General features: G+C 46.9%; 2 protein-coding genes across 7 annotated transcripts in view; both read left to right on the top strand.

The window, feature by feature from the left end:
• Positions 1–25,275, top strand: part of blk (BLK proto-oncogene, Src family tyrosine kinase) — a 156,460-nt gene that overhangs the window by 8,152 nt on the left and 123,033 nt on the right. The window contains exon 1 of one of the 6 annotated variants that reach the window (XM_038799961.1): positions 11,138–11,294. The exons of 4 other annotated variants lie outside the window; for them this stretch is intronic. The gene's annotated coding sequence lies outside the window, so the exon portion shown is untranslated. Of the gene's footprint in view, positions 1–11,137; positions 11,295–25,275 lie in introns of those variants that run through there. One more of the 6 variants, XM_038799956.1, reaches the window with a different exon arrangement.
• LOC119967937 (60S acidic ribosomal protein P1-like) lies at positions 17,528–17,842 on the top strand. Its single transcript, XM_038801035.1, has one exon. It carries the CDS (start codon positions 17,528–17,530, stop codon positions 17,840–17,842), a length of 315 nt encoding a protein of 104 aa, XP_038656963.1.

The raw sequence follows: 25,275 nt of genomic DNA, 5'->3' as shown, positions 1-25,275 counted from the left end.
GAAACGTGCATTCCTGTCTTTGTTACGTCTGTGTGGTGATCACAAGTTAACCAGATGCAACACAACTGAGCGACCACTAGAGGGAGCACGGGAGAGCCATATAAATAGATCAGGACAGGAAGTGAGGACACACTCTTCACAGCAGGCGGGCTGGTAAGCAGGACACAGCAAGCAAAGCTGGTAGTTAGCACTGGAAGGTAGTTCTAGGTCGAGCTCTGGAAACTGAACGAACCCACAATAAAGCATCTTCTCCACATTTGAGACTGCGAGCTTTATTAAGACACGAGGAACAACACAGTCTGGACTTGACTCCTGGCTGGTCTCCCACACGATTATTAGAGGGTAATCATCTCAGCCCCAGAACATCGCTGCAGGAGTTCCTCAGGGTAGGTGTCCTAGGCTCAACCAGCTTCAGCTACTTCACCAATGACCTTCCCTCCAAATAAGAGCTGGAGTGGAAATGTTTGCCGATGACTGCACAGTGTTCAGTACCATTCAGAACTCCTCGGATACTGATGCAGTCGGTGCCTGCAGCAGCAAGACCTGGTAAACATTCAGGCTTGGGCTGGATTGGTAAGTGGCAAGTAACATTTCTAACATACTAGAGCCAGACAATAACCATCTTCAAAAAGAGTACATCCACCTATCCCCCATGACTTTCAATGCAATTATCATCACTGAATTCCACCCCCCCCCTTAAACATCTTGGGGTTATCGTTGACCAGAAACTGAACTATCCAGCCATATAAATACTGTGGCATCAAGGGCAGGTTGGAACCTGAGAATGGGGCAGCACGGTAGCACTGTGGTTCACACGGTTGCTTCACAGCTCCAGAATACCAGGTTCGATATCTGTGTGGAGTCGGCACATTCTTCTCGAGTCTGTGTGGGTTTCCTCCGGGTGCTCTGGTTTCCTCCCACAGTCCAAAGATGTTCAGGTTAGGTGGATTGGCCATGATAAATTGCCCTTAGAGTCCAAAAGGTTTGGGTAAGGTTACTGGGTTATGGTGATAGTGTGCAGGTGTGGGCTTGGGCAGGACGCTCTTTCCAAGGGCTGTTGCAGACTCGATGGGCTGAATGGTCTCCTTCTGCACTGTAAACTCTATGATTCTATGAGTAACTCACCTCCTGACTCCCCAACCCTGTCCACCATTTACAAGGTACAAGTCAGGAGTGTGATGGAATACTCTCCAATTGCCTGGACGACTGCATTTGATTGCCTGGATGACTGCATTCAAGAAGCTCAATGTCAAGGATAAAGCAGCCCATCCACCACTGGTGCACACTAGCAACAGTGTGCCATATACAAGATGTAATGTTATAACTCATCAAATTTCCTTGAACAGCACTTTCCAAATGTGTGACCTTTACTACCTAGAAGGATGAGGACAGCAGGCGAATGGGACTACCTCAAATGAACACCATCCTGATTTGGATCTATATTGTTGTTCTTCCACTTCCGCTGGTTCAAAATCATGGAACGTCCTCCCTAAACGCTATGTGGGAGTAATAACATCACAGGGACTGCAACGGTAAAGAAGGCGGCTCCATGCCACCTTCTCAAAGGAAATTAGCGATGGGCAATAAATTCTGACCTTGCCAGCACACTTATATCCCGAGAAAAGTTCTGTAAACACATGGGGCGCGATTCAGCAGACTTCAGACTGAGTCCAGTTTTGGCCACAGTTGGTGGGGTGTATCTTAGCGGTGGCAGCACTGAGATTCACTCAGCTATTCACCGGCACTTGCATGGTTGTTTTGGGTCTCGGGGAGTTACACCCCACCAAAGCCCCACTTTTGTCATTTTCAGAATGGCTCCTCACAGATCGGGGCACCATTTTAACTGGCAGCCCTGATCTTTGCACCCCCCCTCTTTCAGGCTCCCCTCCCCACATTCTGACCCCTCTTTCACCCCACTAACCTTGAACCCCCGGACCCTCCCTCACCCCACCTATAATGGGGAAACTACCCCTAACCCAGTGCCAATCAGGCAGTCGCAGGCCGTCAGACAGGTGGGTACTGTCAGGATGTCTGAGTGGCACTGTTAGGTTGCCAGGCTGGCAGTGTCAAGGTACCCAGGTGCCAGGGGGCATGTCAGAGTACTATCCTTCCCTGCCCCAACCACCTGGGGGTCTCTACTGGCCTATGAGATGGCCCTAAAGTGCCATCACGCTTGGTCCACATTTGTGGAAATTGATGCTAAACGGTGCCCAGTTGAGGTCGCTCAGGCACGGGCGTTGACTCTCGGGTGCCGGGTGAAAGTGGTGTCTTGGCATGTAAATCACCTACTGGCTCATTTAAAAATCATTATCTGGATGATGGCCAGCGAGGGCACGTTCCAGATCGTGCTGGGCGGAGCGAGTTGAATTACTTGCACAAGGTTTACCTCCAGGTTAGGGCTCTCGCGCGATGTGATGGCTGAATCGTGTCCCCGGTCATCCAAAACTCTGCTACTTACATCAGTGTTTGCACCAAGCTCTCTTCACTTATCATCCGTGTACCTACTGACCTACAATTGCTTCTCAGTCGAACAATGCCTTACTTAAAAAATTTTCATCCTTGTTTTCAAACCCCTGCCTGTCCTTGCCCCTCCCTATTGCTGTAATCTCCAGCCCCAGAACCTTCTGAAATAACTAATCTGAGGCTCTTGAACATTCTCGATTTTAGTTGCTTCACCATTGGCGACTGTGCTTTCAGTTGCCTCAGCCCCAAACTCTGGAATTTCCACCTTAAACCTTTCCATTTCTTTCACTTTTTCTTTCTTTAAGTCACTTCATATCACCTACCTATTTGTCTAAGCTTTTGACCATCTATCCTCATGTTGCCTAATCGGGCTGTGTCTAATTTTGCTATGAAATTTTCCCCTGCCTTGAGATATTTCATTTTGTTAAAGGCGCAATACAAATATAAGTTGTTGTTGTATTGCTGGTTTACATAGATACATAGAATTTACAGCGCAGAAGGAGGCCATTCGGCCCATCGAGTCTGCACCAGCTCCTGGAAAGAGCACCCTACCCAAGGTTAACACCTCCACCCTATCCCCATAACCCAGTAACCCCATCCAACCCTAAGGGCAATTTTGGACACTCAGGGCAATTTATCATGGCCAATCCACCTAACCTGCACATCTTTGGACTGTGGGAGGAAACAGGAGCACCCGGAGGAAACCCACGCACACACGGGGAGGATGTGCAGACTCCGCACAGACAGTGACCCAAGCCGGAATCGAACCTGGGACCCTGGAGCTGTGAAGCAATTGTGCTATCCACAATGCTACTGTGCTGCCCCGAAGAGGTATTTAGGAGAGGTATTTGGTGGCATTGTGGTAATATCACTGGACTAGTAATCTAGAGACCCAGGCTGATGCTCTGGGAACATGGATTCAAATCCCAGCAAGGCAGCTGGTGGAATTTGAATTCAGTTAATAAATCTGGAATATAATGCTGGTTTCTGTAATGATGGTGATGAAACTATAATCGGTTCATGTGAAAACCCATTTGGTTCACTAATGCCCTTCAGGGAAGGAAAGCTGTTGTCCTTACTTATCTGGACTGTATGTGACTCCTGACCCACAGCAATGTGGTTGACTCTTAACTGCCTTCTGAAGTGTCCTGTTCTCGGACAATTACGGACGGGCAACAAATTCTGGCCTTCCCAGTGGTGCCCACATCCCATGAATAAAGAAAATAAGGTTTTTGCGAGAAGGCTACTGGACCTGCACTCAACCTTAATATTTTGGGTTTTTGAATAGTTGACTGTGATTATGATCACCAGGCTTTAAACAGCTGAGTGGCTCATGGACAATTTGTGTAGATGGAGCAGTAAACTGTTAAAAATGTCAAAGTGCTGCTTGCCTGTGCATTTTATTTTCCCTCAAGTTATAAAATATCTTCTGGGTTGCTTCTTCAAATAACTTGTGTATAAAATGAAGAATTAAATTACCTTAAAAAGTAGTTTCATTTCATTTTAATATAGACCGCACCAGCACCTCATGGACACAAGTTTGAACATTCAAATCGGAATTCTAAATTTAATTCTGGTTCCAAAACTCAGAGGTTGATTTCAGATGCAATGGAAAACATGACGTTCTATTGCCTCTAAATATAAAAGTCAATCTCCAGAAATGGTACTTCTGTCAGTCATACATGGCTGTTATAGATTTGTTTCTTTGCTCTATTCAAGCTCACTCTTGGAAAATCGAAGCATTTCATCAGGGGAGATGGTGCAGTGGTAAAGTCACTGACAAATAATTTGGAGGCCCAGGCTAACACCCCGGGGATAAGGAATCAAATCCCACCTTGACAGCTGGTGGAATTTGAATTCAATTAATACATCTAAAATATAAAAAGCTAGTTTCAGTAACGGTGGCCTTGCAGCTATCATCAATTGTTGTAAAAACCCACCTGGTTCACTAATGTGCGTTAGGGAAGGAAAACTATCATCCTTGCATGGACTGGCCTACATGTGACTCCAGTCCCACAGTAATATTGTTGACTTTGAACTGCCCTCTGAAGTGTTCATTTCAAGGGCAATTTTGGATGGGAGAGTAAAGAAAGTTTGGAATTTCTATAAGTTCTAAAATTAGAAAAAGTGGCACATGGTGGACTTGTGTCATGCAGCATGAAGTGGGGGTTGAGATTTGGTCCCATAATTGTCTACAGTGAGTTAAACATTTTTGTTAGCCATTTTTTAATGAAGGTTACGTTCACACAAGTTAACTATTGGTGCAGAATGATTTTGGCTCCACACCCATGCTCATTTTATATAAGATATGTTTAAGATCTGACCTACATCTGGAGGTGATGGAAATGAAAATTCCTCTGTCAGGAAATATTGCCGTTTCAATTTGTTAGGTCTGACCTTAAAAGGGAAAAATCTTCAGCATCTTATGTCCATCAATGGTTGGAAATGTGAAATGCATAATGAGTCAGTTAGCACCTTGTAAGGAAATAAAAGTTCATGATTGGGAAGGACCATGCCTCTGAATGGTGATTATGACACAAATTTTCCTTTCAATTCTCAAGTAATTTGATTAAATATATTATCAACTTATCCTGTGAATTATGTAATTAGTATATAATTATTTTAAAATACCCTTGCAGTCTTAAATCTAATAGTTTAAAATGAATAATGGATGGTTTGATGTTAGCAATAAAAGATTAAGTGTCATCTATTAAAATTTTACACTTTTGATGTGTCTCATCTTAGCTCTAGAATTTAGCCTGAAATGCCTCACAGGTTAAAGAGAAAATTATTTCATTCACATGGCAAACATTTTTTCTTATGAAACAAGGAAGCCTTCAATGCTTGATAATGTGTATTGTCCATATTGTGGATGAATAATATGTCGAGGCATTTGGCTTCCAGTTACAATGAATCACGGTGCAGATTAATACTTTGAATATTTATGTCTATTTAAGTTGTGGCAGTTCGAATATTAACTGTTGTCCTTCTAAGTCCAGTGTCATATAACCTTTGTGAAGATTTAATGCATGTTTTGAAAAATAGAATTAAATGTTTCTTTTCATTTTGCAACCCATGCCCAACACCATAGTTCAGGACGTGGCGGAAATCAAAAAAGGTTGGCAGTGAATAGGTGACACCAAAGATCTGATGATTGTAAGTCAAGGAGAAGACAAGGAGAGGGAAGTTTGGGACACTGAAATCAATAATGTATACATTATAGTCTGATTAGATTGTTAAAAATTAATTTCCGGGATGTGGCTAGGCCGGCATTTATTGCCTGAGTTGCGCTGCAGAAGGTGGTAGTTAGCTGGATTTCAATGTAGGGAGAATACCGAGAGGAGGAAGAGGATGTAGATTGTTCCACACTTCATTATCTACTTAAGTAAAATGATGTTCAATATAACATAGATAGGTAGTTTTTTATTTTCTATTTAGGAAAAATGTCAACTGCTGTGGATTCATCAATCTATTTGAGATGTTTGAAGATAATAAAAATCCGACCACATTCCATGTCTGGAATTTTAGTGCGTGATGTTTCATTAGAGGGCAATTGATAATTAATTGATATTATTAATATTGAACTGACCTGATTGATCTTCCAAATTTGATGAGTTTTGACATTCACATTAAATATGTGGCACCTTTTTTATTGCAAAATATCTAATAGAGGACACATTTTTTTTTGTTTCCTCCAAATTCTCCTTTCCCTGAAGGCAGTAACGTTTGGGTACAGTATGTACCACAGGCTTTAAGCACTTTTGGTCCCTCATTCAATTGGCTGTTCTTTATGCATGAATTTAGACATAATGTGGGCAAGCTATTTAACTGTGGGGGCATCACAGCTGACTCTCATGTGATGTCTTCAGTTGCATACTTCCAACAGATAGCAAAGAAAAATGTTGGCTTGTTTATCCCACACCAGTTCATGGTTCTGGGGTTAAATGTAGTGTCACTGCTTGGCTGAAATCAATGCGCACAAACAGATGAATTATTGAAATTGATATCGGGGATTATTTCCAGTTTTAGTATAGGAGTCATCTGGCAAATTACTGGTGATGTTATTGTTACAAATGCTTATAAAACTTGAATCAACTTCCCATCTCTGTTATTATAAATAGATCAATTGATGAGCAATTTCATTAAAATGAGAGAAAGAGGAACTTGATAGGAAAACATGATCCATATGTGCATAACATTACTGATAGATATTCTGTGTATCTTGTTTGATAATGGATTTAATTGATGAACTAAAAACAATAGTACTTTTTATTCGCATGAATATTTATATGTTAAATAAGCCAGTCTAACATACCGACAGATTTTAATTATTTTCTCATTTGTGGCTGTCTTCCACATACATTTTAGCTGTGGAAATGTAAATAAATTTGATAAAGGAAGAAACAATTTCATGAGTAGCACACAGTAGTCATGTAAGCTGTGATAACCAAATAACTTTCTTCATTATATAAATAAAGAGATTGGACAATGTTTTCCTGTCAAGTTCCTCTTTCTCTCATCTTAATGGGATTGTTCATCCATTGAGCTATTTAAAATAACAGAGATAGGAAACAGAAGAAGCATTCGTAACAATAACATCATCAGAGATATCTATGGTCAAAAATGGTTAGCACTGCTGCCTCACAGCTTCAGGGATCCTGGTTCAATTCTAGCCTCGGGTGACTGTGTGGAGTTTGCACTTTCTCCCCGTGTCTGCGTAGGTTTCCTCCGGGTGCTCCAAAGTCCAAAGATGTGCAGGTTAGGTGGATTGGCCATGCTAAATTGCCCCTTAGTGTCCAAAAAGGTTAGGTGGGGTTACTGGGTTATGGGAAAAGGATGGAGTCTTGGGTTTAAGTTTAAGTAGGGTGCTCTTTTCAAAGGCTGGCGCAGACCCGATGGACCGAATAGCCTCCTTCTGCACTATAGCGATTCTATGACTATTGGAGTATTGGACTATTATGACCTTTCTATTGGAGGATCACCAGCCAGACTTTGTGCTGCTATGCCATTCAGGCATGTGGCATAATCTCTTCACATTCTGAGCAAAGAAGATACTTTAATTAATTATCAGAAATAAAAACCTGAACGAGCTAAGGAATGTGATTTAATTGTCTATCTGATTTCTTGGATTTCAGTAATTAGTTGCAGAGGAATCTTAATGGAAGCGAGCAATAATTATAGCTCAGATTTAAAAATAATCGGGAAGTGCCACAACTGTACAGCAGGTCAGTCCATCTTTAGGAGAAAGACGGATTAATGTTTGGATGGGTCTCTTCATTAGAACCATCAGTTTTCAACAAACACCAACAACATTATAAAGTAAATTATGACACCGAGATACATAAGGCAATATTAGGTTGGATGACCAAAAACCTGGTCAAAGAGGTAGGTTTTGAAGAGTGTCTGAAAGGAGGATGTTGAGGCAGAGAGGCGAAGAGGCAAAGGGAGCATACTCAAGAGTTTGGCCACTGAGAGAAAAGCAAATGACTGTGGATGCTGGAATCTGAAATGAAAGAGAAAATGCTGGAAAATCCCAGCAGGTCTGGCAGCATCTGTAGGGAGAGAAAAGACGTTTCGAGTCCAATGACTCTTTGTCAAAGCTAACAGACAGAGAAAGTGGCCACTGAGAGTATGGCCACCAATGATGGAGCAATTAAAATCAGGGGGGATGCATAAGAGACCACTATTAGAGGAGCTCAGATGTCCCAGAGGGTTGTGGAGCTGGGTGAGATTACAGGCATAAGAAAGGACAAGACCAGGGAGGGACTTGAAAACATGGATGAGAATTTTAAAATGAAGACGTTGCTTGACAGGGAACTGATGTTGGTTAATGAGCACAGGGGTGATAGGGGGATAGAACTTGCTGTGAGTTAAGACATGGGCAGCAGAGTTTTGGATGACCTCTAATTTACGGAGGGATGAATGTGGGAAACCAGCCAGTAGTGCATGGGAATAGTTGAGTATGGAGGTAACAGGGGTATGAATGAGGGTTTCAGCAGCAAATGAGCTGAGACAGGGGCAAAGTCAGGTGATGCTACGGAGGTGGAAATAGGTGGTTTTCATGAGTCAGCGAAAAAGAGGTTGGAAGTTTATCTCAGAGTCAAATGTGATATCAATATTGCGAACAGACTATCTACATTACCGGTTGTTGCCATGCAGATAGATAAATTTGGTAGCTGGCAAACGGAGTTTGGAGTGGAAACCAAATAATGGTTTTCTAGCTCACCAGCGGCATGTTTTCCGATGGTGGAAGCAGCTCACCATTGACTGCCAGTGGGATCTTCTGGTCCGCAGAAGTCTATGCCGTTTTGTGTGGCGCGCCCACCCTGCTGCCAGGGAACTTGCCCCTCCCGGGGTGGGACATCACCTTCGGTGAGACTAGAAAACCCCACCGGCAAGTAGAGCAGGAAGATCCCACCCAATGGCTTCAGTTTTCCCAATATTTAATTTTCGTATTAATTCTCAGGTGGATGTAGAAGTATCAAGGGTCCATTTCCAAAAATGACTTCATTGGTTGCAAAGTGCTTTGAGACATCTGTTGATCATAAAAAACACTATCTAAATGCAAGACCTTTTTTAGATTAATGAAGATTTGAGCCTTTATCAGGGTGTGGTAAGCTCACACTTGTGGTACTCGACTAGGCAAGGCGTGAAATTGAATTTGTAGGCTGCAACGAGAAAAATTACTTTGAAGTTGCTGGGTTGTTCAAAAACCCAACTGGTTGATAATTATAATAATTAGAATAATCTTTGTTTTGACAGGTAGGCATACATTAATACTGCAATGAAGTTACTGTGAAAATCCCCTAGTTGTCACTTTCTCCTTGGCGCCTGTTCGGGTAGACTGAGGGAGAATTCAGAATGTCTGAATCATCTAATAAGCACGGGCTGGATTCTCTGCCCCGCTGTGCCACTTTTCTGACCCGACCCGCTGGCAGGATTCTCCATTTCGCCGGTCGGCCAATGGGGTTTCCCATTGTGGGGCAGCCCCACGCCGTCGGGAAACCCCCGGGCGCCGGCAATACGGAGAATCACGCCAGCAGAGAATGCCGCCCCACGTCTTTTGAGATTTGTGGGAGGAAACCGGAGCACCCGGAGGAAACCTAAGCAGACACAGGGAGAACATGCAGACTCCGCACAGACAGTGACCCAAGCTGGGAATTGAACCTCGGACCGTGGCGCTGTGAAGCAACTGTGCTAACCACTATGCTAATGTGTTTACCAATCTCTTCTCATATCTTTCAAGAAAGGGCTTATCACCTCTAAATGATTTGGTAAACATGCGGCTGATAATTAATGAGCTGATCATTTTCCCCCCCCCATTAGTGAGTGCAAGGTTACTGAAGAACAACCTTGCGCCCTAAGCAGAATATTAATGTTTGTAATTGTTCTGCTGCCACCATCCTTCAGGACCCATGCTAGATGTTGGACAGTAGGAAACATGAACCTAGCCTGGTTTTCTTTTCATATTTTCTTTAAATGCTATGGGGGCTCCAGCCAGTTTATGATCAAATAGAGGTACCGACATGTCTGTAGTGGATTGGATTGGATTAAATTTGTTTATTGTCACGTGTGCCGAGGTACAGTGAAAAGTATTTTTCTGCGAGCAGCTCAACAGATCATTAAGTACATGGGAAGAAAAGGGAATAAAAGAAAATATAGAATAGGGCAACACAAGGTACTACATAAGCACCGGCATCAGATGAAGCATACAGGGTGCAGTGTTAATGAGGTCAGTCCATAAGAGGGCCATTTAGGAGTCTGGTAACAGCGGGAAAGAAGCTGTTTTTGAGTCTGTTCGTGCGTGTTCTCAGTGGTATTACCAAGATGTGGTATTACCAAGATGTGAGACCCAAGGACTGCAGGCTCATGGTGTAAGAAGACTATAAAACTAGATCTTAATTGTTCAGCTTGGGGGTTGAGGAGTGAATGAACTTTCTATTCACATTTGCAAACATGCAAAATTCTGACACAGGCACAAGCTAAAGGTCATGTGGAAAGGTTATGCTTTATCAGGAAAGTCTTCCTGCTTATATCGAGTGCTTCAAAAGCTGGAAGAAATTAGGTACGTTGAAGGCTGATACTCTGATAAAGGGAAGGTGAAATCCGTGAGCTAATGAGATGGTAAATAAGTCTGGATACATGTAGAACTTCTACCATAATATCAAATGTACTGCTGAAGATGGCACGACTTTGTTAAATAGTAGCAACAAGAGTATGCTTCCTTCCTGCTGTCTCTGGATATTGGGGAAATGCCTGAAATTATTCAGGTATTGAGGTGTAGAAGATGGGCTCTTCTCATTGCATTTTAAATAAATTAAGTTGGGATCAATCCATTCTTCATTGAAAATTAACTGGATCTACTCCACTCTCTTTAACAGCATTGGCACCTAACATGAGTAGAATTGGCATAGTTTGTCTTCTTTGGCAGAGTATCTAGTATGTTAAATATGAAAACCTTCTTATGAAACTGCTTTTGCAAAATAATTTCTCTGGTGTTTTCTGATGTAACAGATATTATACTTCATTGCCCAATGCTGTACTGACACAGACACACGTGCAAAACAGATTGTGAGACACATATCCAGCGCTCAATAACATTTAAAGTCTGCTGGAAATGTCTTATAGAAAAAAACTGTTTCAACTAATTTAGCTGTTCAGTTTTGTCTGTGCAATTGCTACCTACAGTACATTGTTGATTGCTCACAAATTGCCATCTAGCTGATCCCCTACTATTTGTGCCTAATACTGTTTTGATGCCGGACACTGTAAAGTTGCAAAAATATCTCACCCGTCTTCTTTGAAAAGTTACAATGTACAGACTTTGAAAGGTAAGCATTAAATACTTATCCTGTTTCCATGTGAATTTGATATTTTACTTAAATTCCAATGTTTAGTCCTTAAATGTTTTGAGTTGAGAGCTATCTCCTAAATATCTTTGAAGTATCCAAAGGAATATTTGGTCCTTTGGCTGTTGAATATTGTTGTCGCACAACTTACAAAGTATTCCCATGCTTTCCTTCATATGTCATCTGAAATAATTATATTTTACTTGACAATTCTTACAGCACAGGAAATATATCTTTGCCTCCCTCCGTTCTTAAAAACGATATACATTACTTTGTTGTTTGAAATTCTCTTCCAGAACTTAAGCCTATTCCAATGCCACTGATCTTGCCCTCAGCTTATGCGCTTGCTGTATATTTCTGGAAACTATGATTCTGTCTCTGGTTTAATTTTTTAAGTCGATACATGCTGTGTTGGGAGCACCTGCAAAGACTGAATCTTATTAATCTCTGTTGAGAATGAAGGTCTTTTTAGTTCACTTTCAAGATTGCTGCACAATCACGTAGATCTTGATGTCGAAGGTGTCATGTTGAGCCTCTTTGCTTTTCTAGTTTTTTGAGTTTCCATTTCAGTTTGGCGAACAAAAAAATACTTTCTATATTAATTTTTTTTGAGAATGGAAGCATCCCTATTTATTCCAAGATTACAGTCAGAATTCTAGACAACTGCGTACCTTTGTTTGTTTAGAGTAGCATACTTATATGCAATCATATATTATCATAATGTTATTTGAGTAGATTTAAATTCAAATTTTACCTTTACTAATAAAATAAGAACAGTTAGATGCCAACTATTTTAATAGCAGGTTAGTTTATAAAATCCGTCTTTTTTGCAGTGAACCTGTTTTGAATTTTGCGCGAATGGTTTTACATTCCAGTGTGCTGACTTATTAATGAGCACTTAAAATGTTGGTGAAGGGGCTGGTTTAGCACACTGGGCTAAATCACTGGCTTTTAAAGCAGACCAAGGCAGGCCAGCAGCATGGTTCAATTCCCGTACCAGCCTCCCCGAACAGGCGCTGGAATGTGGCGACTAGGAGCTTTTCACAGTAACTTCATTGAAGACTACTTGTGACAATAAGCGATTTTCTTTTTTTTTCATTTTTCATTTCAAGGAAAGCTGCACTATTGGCCCTCTGTAAAATTCCCTGAATGTCCCAGTCTTTGCTGCAGCCTTTTGCTGCACTGTTTATTTGGGTGAAGAGTTTGCCAATGATTTATTGATGATGTAAGTCATTCATTGCACTAGACAAGAGAGAGTGAGGAACTTCTCACATCAGGGCTGACATGGATGAAAGTTGGATATTGAAGAGTTAATTTGCTTCCCCGATAGGATTTACAGAGTAATTAAACAGCACTCAACAAATATAATAAATAGGTTGGATCTATGAAGGGGTAAATTGTAAGTGATCTGTGGAAAACGCAGGCTTGATCGGCTGAATGTGCACTTCTTGTCCCACAATGAAGTGTTTCCATGAGACACTGCTTTCTTAAGATGACGAGTTGGTAAGGAAATTTTTCAAGAACAGCTTGCCTGCTGTATTGGTGACAATTCAAAGACATGGTCCACAGCCTGACATTATCCGCAGTGAACTTTGGTGAGTCCAGATCTGGAACCAAACCTCAGGTCCTCTGGTGAGTCTGGTCTGATGAAAGGTTCTGACTGAAGGTTAACCTGCCTTGCTCTTTTAGATATTAGTGGACTTTCAAAGCATTTCTAGTAATTTCAGCATATATTTTGGATGTCCTTCACTCACAACCCTTTTACTTCAAGTTTGCTTGTAACTCTTTGCCTCTTGAATCGCTGCACAAAGACTGAAAATTCTTTCCCTAGAGCCCACACAAAGGGATAATCTGCAGCACGGTAGCACAGTGGGGTTAACACAGTTGCTTCACATCTCCAGGGTCCCAGATTCGATTGCCGGCTTGAGTCAATGTCTGTGTGTAGTTTACACTTTCTCCCCGTGTCTGCGTGGGTTTCCTCCGGTTGTCCAAAAATGTGCCGGCTAGGTGGATTGGCCATGATAAATTGCCCTTAGTGTCCAAAACGGTTCAGTGGAGATACTGGGTTACGGGGATAGGGTGGAGGTGTGGACTTAAGTGGGTGCCCTTTCCAATGTCTTCTGCAGACTTGATGGGCTGAATTGCCTCCTTCTGCCCTGTAAATTCTGTGATCAGTTACAGATCTAATTTTAATAGACGAATGCGTGGGTCTTTTAATAATTGAAGTGTTCATTTTAAAAAGCTGATGTGACTTTTCGCAAACATTTTTATTATCTGGTATTTTAAAAATTCAGTGACTTAAATGGAAAGTTTTTTTTCTGGCGAGGGTAGAAAGTTCAAATACCATAGCAAAGAGCAGAGTGAACCTTTTAAAGACATAAATGCAGCATTCAGAACAAAACAGGAAACCAGCCTTTAATGTCAGTTTTCCAGCCAGTCTGTTTTATGATTGAAATTTGAAATAAATAATAATTTAATCAGACAGATGTCTTTGTAATGTGGCTCATTTAGATTTACAACTGCTTGTGAGAAAGTCAGAACTTTTAATGATTTATTAAAGTTTAAGGCACATACTTCGGTTGATTGCCGAAATTCAAAGGCCAGAAGGTACTTTTATTTTCTTATTGACATCAATTCCGAAGAAATTACTCAAATCGAGCTGTTACGTTTAAAGTTTGAGGATTTTAGGTAATGACTGGATCTTTCCCACTTTAGAGGGAAGCTGTCTTAGTGGATTGCAGTGAGCATTTTGGGACAAGCAATGAGCCACACTCTAAATGCAAATAAGTCTGAGTTGAAGCAGCTCGAGTTAGTTATTGATTGCCAAGGACTTGGTTCAGTTGAGAAGACAGTTCATGTTTTGATGTGATGATCTGTTTTTGGAAAAATGTAAATAGCGGAACCCATTTGGAATGGGATGAATGAATCCTCTGTGCAGTTGCAATGTCGCGTTAAGTTTCCTCAGCAATTGGCAGTTGAGTGGCTGCTGTTTGACTAAAACCACAATGGCAAAGACAAGTTAAATAATCTAGGGGTCAGCAGGTAGCCAATTGGTTGATATGTGCTTTGTTGGTCGTTCTAAGTTAGTGTGATTAACACGTCTCCAATAAAGGACATGTGCTTAACACTGGCTTGGCTCTGTATCTGTATCTATGCTCTGGAGTCGCCAGGCGCCGTAAGAGACACCGTCACAAGTTATCAAGGTCAAGTTTAAAGCAATAAATCTTTACACCGATTAGTAAGTCCAAACAATTAGTGTTTATTATAACAAATATAATAAATACTCATGCACACACTAAAAGACTAACTTACTTGTACTATTAAACGACTAAATACTCATCTAGAAAGGAACAGGCAAGGTCAGGGGACAAGGCCTTCGTCCCGTTCTTGGTCTGCAACTTCTGGTTATTAAAGTCGGCAAGAGTATAAGCAATGCCTGGGTCACGTAGCGATCGTTGTTTTGGCACTTACTGATAGATGGCTGATGCTCAACGGCCGGTGATGAAAGACAGGATCTGGAGGCTGGAGTCGGAGGCCGGAGTCAGGATGCAACAGCCTAGGCCGGAGTCAGGATGCAACAGGCAGAACCATGTGCGGGACCTTCTTTTTATAGGTCCCCAGAGGTCCGTGCCCCTTGGGGCGGGCTCTCTCACCTGCTGGGGATCGATTGGGTCTTTCCCAATCGATATAATTTGAACCCCCCTATCCTAGGGTCGTTCCTTGATGGCTGGGGCGGTTCCTAGGGCTCATTGTTCTGGTTTCTCTGGTGCCATCCTGGCTGGGTAGCTATTGAAAAGTATCGATTGATACTTAAAATGTTTCTATTGTATCTGGGACTGGGCCGGTATCACCTCATTAGTATGCAGATCGTTTTCCTATTTGCACCTTTGGCTGAGTTTCTGCAGCTGCCTTGAAACCGGTTTTTGTACGTGCTAAATGCTAAATGCTTCTGCAAGCTGTGTGTCCTTACTATGGCTGTTTTTCCCTGTATTCTTTGCGGTTCTCCATTTTGTATACTGGTGTCCATTTTAGATGGCTACAGCTTGTCTGTACTTTTTAGTAATCCGTAGGGCCAATGCTGTATGGTAGTCTCCAGAGACATATACATCTCATAATTCTGGATTTTCTGGATTGCGCGGACAACTGGGGTCTTCATTTCAAAATTAAGATTGTCAAATTAATAACCAAATATGCAATTGTTCAACTGATGTGAAGTATTTTCTCTCACTGTTTATTTTTCTAATTATATTTTTATTGGGGTTTTGGCATTTCACATCAGATGTTACACAAAACAGAATCAACACATGTATCTACAAGTATTTACAGCAATAGTAGTTTTAGCTAATTTACATAGGATGTATCTTCTTGATACGGAGAGCTTGTCACACAGACTGTGTTAGCTACGGTCATAAGGTAATCGGGCAAGATATAGACAAAGGTAATTTAGTAACAAAATGCTGCTGAACGCTTGCTGTGCCAGACCGTGGTCCACTGTATGCCCGCTTGGTCCTGTGGGGTTGGTAGCTGGCTATGCTGCCCTGAGAGGGAGCTTTTATATAGTTATGGGGAGGGGGTCCTTGTTTGGGTGCGCCCCCAGCAGTCGGCCATTACTGCTGTGCGGCCTTTCCCCCACCCCATTGCCTCTAGCACTTAGCCATGCTGGAGGGAGGGGGGGGGGGGGGGGGCGCATTTCTGCTCGATGTGCTTTTTCCTTTGATGCTTTGTGTCACTTGCGGCCCACTCCTCTTCCACCCGCTCTGCATTTCCATTTGGTGCTTTTATTCCCCCCCACTTCCTGCCCCCCCCTTCATGCCCGCCACCCCACTTCCTGCTCTTCCCCTCCTTTTTCTCTTCCTTATTCCGAGGCCTCACCTGGGTCTCCCGCTTCCTCCCTCCCTCTCTACTTTACTGAACATTGGTTACAAACAGGTCTTGAAACAAGTTGGCGAACAGCCTCCACATTTTGTGGAAGGCTTCCTCCGATCCTCTGATGTCACGTTTATTTTCTCTCACTTGAGAAATCCTGCCAGGTCGGACAGCCAGTCTGCAGCCTCGAGTGGTGCTGTCCATCACCAACCGAGCAGTAGTCTTCGGTGGGCAATCAGAGAGGCCCCTCGCCTCATGAAGAGCTCTGCCTGTTCTGATCCCCGAAGACAGGGCTCCACCCTCACCCCACAACCCTGGACATGGCCTTGAAGAAGGATATCCAGTACCCGACAAGTCTGGGGAAGACCAGAACATGTGGGTGTGGTTGGCCAGGACTCCCTGGCGCTGTCGCCCACCTCCAGAAAGAAAGTGATCATTCACATTCTGGTTAGCTGCGCCATGTGCACCACCTTTAGTTACGTTCGGCTCAGCGTGTGCACATGAAGGTGGAGTTTGCCCTGTGTAGAGCTTCGATCCAGAGTCTTCCCCTATCTTCCTGCCTATCTCTTCCACCTGTTTTTCCCTTCTCTCGTCAAGGGTGATCGTGTCTCTTACAATAATCATCCTTACATGCCCGCACGGTTCCCGTCTCTAAGCTCACCGCAGTCAGTACTCTGTCCAGTTGTGCGTGTCCTGGTATCTGGGGAATGTCTTTGTTTCTTTGCAGAGGAAGGTTTTCATAGAATTTACAGTGCAGAAGGAGGCCATTCGGCCCATTGAGTCTGCACCGGCCCTTGGAAAGAACACCTTACCTAAGCCTCCGCCCTATCCCCGCACCTCCACCCTATCCCCGTAACCCCATCTAACCTTTTTTGGACACTAAGGGTAATTTATCATGGCCAATCCATCTAAACTGCATATCTTTGGACTGTGGGAGGAAACCGGAGTACCCAGAGGAAATCCACGCAAACAGGGGGAGAACGTGGAGACTCCGCATAGATGGTGACCCAAGCCGGGAATTGAACCTGGGACCCTGGAGCTGTGAAGCAACTGTGTAAACCACAGTGTCGCGCTGCCAGGTTTTGACATTCATTTAGTTCAGGCATTTTCAAAGTGGGGGTTGCGACCCGCGGGTGTTGGGAGGATCGCGAAGCCGTCCGTCGCGGTGCTCCCGATTGCACAAATTTGTGCGCAACAGCCGCAGCAACCTTCAAAAAGGCCGCAAACATATTTTAAAAATGTGGCCGCACTGTCTGTGCGTGCCCACTCATCGGTGCGCATGCGCAGAGTTTTGGCGACAGAGAGACGGCGAATAGCACCATTTGATCCACCCACAGCGATCCAGCGCCATGATCTCCCCCTCGGAACCCGCCTGTATCTACAGCGCGCTCATCCTGTACGACGATGAGGTCACTGTCACCGAAGACAAACTCAATGCCTTGATTAAAACAGCTGGTATGACCATTGAGCCTTTCTGGCCTAGTCTGTTTGCCATGGCATTGGCTAATATTGACGTCAATAATCTGATCTGCAATGTTGGTGCTGGTAGCAGTGCCCCAGCTGCTGCAACAGTTGTTTCCACCGCTGTCCCTGTTGCTGCTGAAGAGAAACAGGAAGAATCTGAAGAGTCTGATGATGAAATGGGCTTTGCTCTCTTTGATTAAACGTGCCGAGCAACAACACTGTTGCAATTTACAAAAAAATAAATAAAAATTGAATATAAAAGCAGGCTGCTGCGGCTGTTGCCCGCGAATTTGCGCAATCGGAGACGCAGAAATTTTTTCTTAAAATTCTATGTCATCTTCCTGCCTGAAGGGAGGCAGAGAGCAGGTCATGCCCTCCGAACATTGACATAATGTGCTTTCGGTGCGATTACGATTCCTCTGTTTTGTCAGGAGCAAACAAGATAAGAGAAAATAGTGGGCCGCGAAGGTCAGCCAGCGTGGGTCGTGATGGTCGTCCGGCGTGGGCCACGAAGGTCGGCTGGCGTGGGTCCTGCAGGCCGGCCGGTATGGGCCGCGAAGGTCAGCCGGCGTGGGTCGCGAAGGTCGGCCGGTGTCAGCCGCGTATCCTTGTACGCAATAATCTCCCCCTTAGCACCGCATTCAGTGCCTCCCAGAATGGGGAGGGTGAGACCTCCCCATTCTGGTTGCAGGTTATGTACCTGTCGATGGCCTGTGATATCTGCTCACAGAAAGCCTTGTCTGCGAGGAGGGATGTGTCTATCCTCCATTGGAGGCGCTGGCCCCGGCCCATCTCCAATTCCACATTTACTTTATGTGGAGCGTGGTCCGAGATTACTATTATGGAGTACTCCGTTCCTACTATCACTGAGAGCACTGATTTTCCCACTACGAAGAAGTCAATCCTTGTATAAACTCTGTGGACCTGGGAGAAGAAGCAGAACTCCTTCTCCCTTGCATGTGTGAACGTCTGTGGCTCCTCTACCCCCATCTGCTCCGTAAAGTCGTTTAGTTCTCTCACCATGTTTGACTGACTCCCTATCTTGGGCTTGGATCTGTCTGTCGGTGGGTTCTGAACACAGTTAAACCCCCACCCCGCCCCACTCACAATGAGTAAGTAGCTTCTATGTGGGGGATTTCTGCCATGGTTTTCTTTACAATGTCAATGATGTCCCAGTTGTGAGCGTACATGTTTACAAATACCACTGGTGTCCCTTCCAGATCCAGTCAACCATGTCATACCTTCCCCGGGGAAACATTTTTTGTCAGCATGAATTCCGTCCTCTTATTGAACAGTAAGGACATCCCCCCCCCCCCCCCCCCCCCCCCCCCCCCCCCCACCGCAGTCCTCTTCCCATAGCACGATTGGTATATCTGTCCTACCCAGCTCTTTCTTATCCATAGTCGGTCCTTTTCCCTCAGGTGCGTCTCTTGGAGGAAGATTACATTGGCCCTCAGAAGTTTTAGATGGGCAAAGACTCTGGATCATTTCACTGGGCTGTTGAGTCCCCTGATGTTCTACCCTGATGCTGGTTTCTGTCTCACCTGCATCCCCCCCCAGCACGGTAGCATTGTAGATAGCACAATTGCTTCACAGCTCCAGGGTCCCAGGTTCGATTCCGGCTTGGGTCACTGTCTGTGCGGAGTCTGCACATCCTCCCCGTGTGTGCGTGGGTTTCCTCCGGGTGCTCCGGTTTACTCCCGCAGTCCAAAGATGTGCAGGTTAGGTGGATTGGCCATGATAAATTGCCCTTAGTGTCCAAAATTGCCCTTACTGTTGGGTGGGGTTACTGGGTTATGGGGATAGGGTGGAGGTGTTGACCTTGGGTAGGGTGCTCTTTCCAAGAACCGCTGCAGACTCGATGGGCCGAATGGCTTCCTTCTGCACTGTAAATTCTATGATTCTTGTGGGGTCAGCCATACTCATTGTGTGGGTGCACCTCAGCACTCAGGGTTTTCCTTTGTTTTGGGGCCATCCAAGATAGCCGCTTTCGATGCCCACGTTCTTGTTGCCATGTGTGACCTGTTGTAATCAGTGTTCTGCCCTTTGTCCTTTACACCCCAACGACTCCCTGAACCCCGCCCAGCGCCTGTCTACCCCATTTATCTCCCGTCCCCTGTGCCCCTTTGGCCATCGCCCCCCCCCCCATCCTCTCCCCTGTCTAGAGTTTTACCCACCTCCTGCCGGGCACTCCCTCCCGTCGGGAGCTGTGCCGCAGCCTCCCTCTCTCCATACTTCCCTCTGCTAGCCTGCTCGCTAGTGTAGTGCCCCCCCTCTCCCAGGGAGCAATCTCTGCCTCCTGTGCCCATTGTGTTCCTTCACCCCCCTTCCTGTTTTGAATTTTTCTTGTGATATAAATAAATGATCTGGATGAAGGTATAAGTGGTCTGATGAGCAAGTTTGCAGATGATACTAAGATTGGTGGAGTTGCAGATAGCGAGGCGGACTGTCAGAGAATACAGCAAAATATAGATAGATTGGAGAGTTGGGCAGAGAAATGGCAGATGGAGTTCAATCCAGGCAAATGCGAGGTGATGCATTTTGGAAGATCTAACTCAAGAGAAGACTATATGGTCAATGGAAGAGTCCTGGGGAAAATTGATGTACAGAGAGATCTCGGAGTTCAGGTCCATTGCACCCATGGTTATTCCCTGTTTTTGGCCTCGGCCGGAGCGACCTGTGGATCCTGTCTATTTCTGGGAGCCCCCCTCCCGGGCCAGTTTGTCCAGCATCTGAGCCACATACTCCGTGGGGTTTCTGCCCTCTCTATCTTCCTGCAGACCCGGAGCTTCTGGTGGCGTGATTGGTTCTCTTGGTCCTCCACTTCCCCCTGGGCATTCCCTGGAATGCTGCCAACCTTGCCACCTCTGCTTCTAATGAGGCAATTTGGTCACCCTGGTCTATATCGGCTGCTTCGAGCTCCCGCACCATCGCTTCCTGCACCTCCAGCTGCCGCTCTGTCTTCTCCAGCGCCTCTGCAAAGGGAGCTGGGGCACCTGCGACAGCCGTCATCACCATCCCCCTCATTTCCTGTTTTATCCCGTCCCTGTGTTAGGAGCTCCATCCATTTGTTTATTGGCGGGTCGTCCAGCATGGGTGTCGCCGATCCAGCTCGTCCAGCTATGTCCGGCTCCACCTCGCTCCACAAGCCCACCACCTTGACTTTTCTCCCCTGGCTCTTGCTTACTCTGCCCTCCGTTCCGCTGCTTGGTTGATTTGGGGCAGCTTCTTTGTGTCTGTGATGTTTGTGGAGGAGGATGTGGGGGGGGGGGGGGGGGGGGGGGGGTTGCTGGCTTGGTGACTGATTTTCAGGCTAAATGTGTGTGGTGAATCACAGTAGCGTAATTCACACTGTATTACACATGTTGTACTATGTCTCTGTAAGCTCGGCACACGAGCATTTGCTCTGTTCTGCCACTAGGGGGAGATGCACTGGGAGTGTACGGGAGTTTGTACTGGGCTCCACCCTTGGCACCACCCACGGCTCCTCCCCCTAACCGGAAGTATCAAGGTTGATGCTGAGAGCCTGCCTGCCAGTTCATCTGGAGTTCATCTTGTCACAGGCAGGCTCTGTTGTAAGACGATTTTAAAACCACTGTTCACTTCTAACCACGTGTCGTGTGAATTGATGGTCTCATCAATGTGCCAAGATCTGAATTTCCAGGAGAGCCTCCCTGTGACTGCTCAGAGCTTCCCTCCCTGTGACTGCCCAGCACCTCCCTCCCTGTGACTGCCCAGCTCCCTCCCTGTGACTGCCCAGCTCCTCCCTCCCTGTGACTGCCCAGCTCCTCCCTCCCTGTGACTGCTTACTGCCTCCCTCCCTGCGACTGCTCAGCTCCTCCCTCCCTGTGACTGCCCAGCTCCTCCCTCCCTGTGACTGCTCAGCGCCTCCCTCCCTGTGACTGCCCAGCTCCTCCCTCCCTGTGACTGCCCAGCTCCTCCCTCCCTGTGACTGCCCAGCACCTTCTCCCTGTGACTGCTCAGCTCCTCCCTCCCTGTGACTGCTCAGCTCCTCCCTCCCTGTGACTGCTCAGCTCCTCCCTCCCTGTGACTGCCCAGATCCTCCCTCCCTGTGACTGCTCAGCTCCTCCCTCCCTGTGACTGCCCAGCTCCTCCCTCCCTGTGACTGCTCAGCGCCTCCCTCCCTGTGACTGCCCAGTTCCTCCCTCCCTGTGACTGCCCAGCACCTCCCTCCCTGTGACTGCTCAGCTCCCTCCCTCCCTGTGACTGCCCAGCTCCTCCCTCCCTGTGACTGCTCAGCTCCTTTGGACTGAGTCGGCCTTCGCACATTGGTTAGCTTGCTTTGAAGCATACATCGGATCTGCGACAGACCCACCCTCAGAGACACAGAAGCTCCAGATCCTGTATACACGGCTGAGCTCCGACATCTTTCACCTAATCCGGGACGCGCCGACCTACGATGAGGCCGTGGCGCTACTGAAGGAGAACTACACTCAGCAGACCAACAAAATCTACGCCAGGCACCTCCTGTCCACGCGGCGTCAACTCGCCGGTGAGTCTGTGGAAGATTTCTGACGTGCCCTGCACGCCCTGGCGAGGGACTGTGATTGCCAGGCCGTTTCGGCCATTGACCATTCTGAACTCCTAATCAGGGACGCTTTTGTTACGGGCATAGCGTCGGCTTACATCCGGCAACACTTCTTAGAAGGGGCTACCCTCGACCTTGCGGCAACCAAGAAACTCGCGATCTCACTCACAGTCGCCTCCGCAATGTACAGACGTATGCCCCCAACCACACGGCGCCCCCCTCCTGGACATCATGGACCCCGCCAGCGAACACCGCATCGTGGACACACCAGCGACCGCCCCCAGCCAACCCCAAGCCTGTGCCTTCGGCGATACTAACGGGGTCTCGGTCTTCCAACGGGAGATGGAGCAAATGGTTGACCGGTACGGACTGCGGGCCACCTTCCTGTACCTGGATAACATCACCATCCGCGGCCACGACCAGCAGGACCACGGCGCTAACCTTTCCAAATTCCTCCACACCACCAAACTCCTCAACCTAACCTACAACAAGGAGAAGTGCGTGTTCAGCACTAACCGATTAGCCATTCTTGGCTATGTGGTTCAAAATGGAGTTCTAGGGCCCCGAACCTGATTGCATGCGCCCCCTCATGGAACTCCCCCTTCTCCACTGCCCCAAGGCCCTCAAACGATGCCTGGGGTTCTTCTCATACTACGCTCAGTGGGTCCCTAACTATGCGGAAAAGGCCCGCCCACTCATTCACTCCACTGTTTTCCCACTGACGGCCGAGGCTCACCAGGCCTTCAACCGTATCAAGGCCGACATTGCCAAGGCCGCGATGCACGACAAGGCCGACATCGCCAAGGCCGCGGTCGACGAGACGCTCCCCTTCCAAGTCGAGAGCGATGCATCAGACGTCGCTCTGGCCGCCACCCTCAACCAGACAGGTAGGCCCGTGGCATTCTTTTGATGCACCCTCCATGCCTCCGAAATTCGGCACTCCTCGATCAAGAAGGAGACCCAAGCCATCGTAGAAGCTGAGCGACATTGAAGGCATTACCTGGCCGGCAGGAGATTCACTCTCCTCACTGACCAATGGTTGGTTGCCTTCATGTTCAACAACACACAGCGGGGCAAGATCAAAAATGATAAGATCTTGAGGTGGAGGATCGACCTACAATTACGAGATTTTGTATTGCCCTGGTAAGCTCAACGAGACCCCCAATGCCCTATTCTGAGGTACATGTACCAGCGCACAAGTGGATCGACTTTGGAACCTGCACGACGATCTCTTTCACCCAGGGGTCACCCGTTTCTACCACTTCATTAAGGCCCGCAATCTGCCCTACGCCATCGAGGAGGTCAGGGCTATCACTAGAGACTGTCAGGTCTGCGCGGAGTGTAAACCGTACTTCTACCGGCCAGACCGAGCGCACCTAGTGAAGGCCTCTCTCCCCTTTGAACGCCTCAACGTGGATTTCAAAGGGCCCCTCCCTTCTACCGACCAAAACGCGTACTTTCTTAATGTGGTCGACGAATACTCCAGATTCCCCTTCATTGTCCCATGCCCCGATATGACGTCTGCCACCATCATCAAAGCCCTCATCACCATCTTCACTCTGTTCGGTTTCCCCGGCTACGTCCACAGCAACCGGGGATCCTCATTTATGAGCGATGAGCTGCACCAGTACCTGCTCAGCAGGGCATTGCCTCGAGCAGGACGACCAGTTACAACCCCCGGGGAAACGGGCAAGTGAAGCGGGAGAATGGGACGGTCTGGAAGGCCGTCCAGCTGGTCCCACGGTCCAAGAATCTCCCGGCCTCCCGCTGGCACGAAGTCCTCCCCGACGCCCTTCACTCCATTCGGTCACTCCTGTGCACCGTGACTAATGAAACTCCCTATGAACATCTCTTTGCCTTCCCGAGGAAGTCCAGCTCTGGGGTTTCACTCCCAAAGTAGCTAGCAGCTCCAGGGCCCCTTCCCCTCCACAAGGCAGACCCATTGGTTGAGAAGGTACAGCTACTCCATGCGAACCTGCAGTACGCCTACGTGGTGTACCCCGACGGCCGCCAAGACACAGTGTCCCTCAGGAAACTGGCACCAGCTGGGTCCCCACACACCCTCCCCTCTGCCCCGGCGCTACCCTTCCTCCCCCCAGCGCATCTCACTACAGCCCCCGCTCCAGGACGATCCGTCCTCCCCTTGGTCCCACTCGGGGATGAAAATGAGGTTGACACACCCCCGGTGTCACCGGCGACCGATCCGATGCTGCATCGCCACCGGGACTGCGGCGCTCACAACGGAGAATCAAGGTGCCCGATCGTCTGAATTTGTAAACTTTTCCTAAAATGTTAAACACCTACATGTAAATAGCTTTCCACCACCCCGCTGGACTCTTTTTTACCAGGGGGTGAATGTGGTAGTCACCACTGTTGTATATATATATATATCGCCTATGAGGTGTATTACGGTAAGGCTCTTGTACTACAGGTACGGGGGTAGATCCTTGCCTGCTGGCTCCGCCCAGTAGGCGGAGTATAAATGTGTGGGCTCTCCGAGCTGCAGCCATTTCGGCAGCAGCTGCAGGAGGCAACACATCTCTACGTAATAAAGCCTCGATTACTCTCTACTCTCGTCTCGTCGTAATTGATAGTGCATCACTGTGACTGCTCAGCACCTCCCTCCCTGTGACTGCTCAGCACCTCCCTCCCTGTGACTGCTCAGCTCCTCCCTCCCTGTGACTGCCCAGCACCTCCCTCCCTGTGACTGCTCAGCACCTCCCTCCCTGTGACTGCTCAGCTCCTCCCTCCCTGTGACTGCTCAGCTCCTCCCTCCCTGTGACTGCTCAGCACCTCCCTCCCTGTGACTGCTCAGCTCCTCCCTCCCTGTGACTGCTCAGCACCTCCCTCCCTGTGACTGCTCAGCTCCTCCCTCCCTGTGACTGCCCAGCACCTCCCTCCCTGTGACTGCTCAGCTCCTCCCTCCCTGTGACTGCTTACTGCCTCCCTCCCTGTGACTGCTCAGCTCCTCCCTCCCTGTGACTGCTCAGCTCCTCCCTCCCTGTGACTGCTCAGCTCCTCCCTCCCTGTGACTGCCCAGCTCCTCCCTCCCTGTGACTGCTCAGCTCCTCCCTCCCTGTGACT

This window comes from Scyliorhinus canicula, chromosome 6, assembly GCF_902713615.1.
Source record: "Scyliorhinus canicula chromosome 6, sScyCan1.1, whole genome shotgun sequence".
Lineage (NCBI taxonomy): Eukaryota > Metazoa > Chordata > Chondrichthyes > Carcharhiniformes > Scyliorhinidae > Scyliorhinus > Scyliorhinus canicula.
The sequence above is the reverse complement of the archived record's forward strand: the minus strand, read 5'-3'. Positions and strand labels throughout refer to the sequence as shown.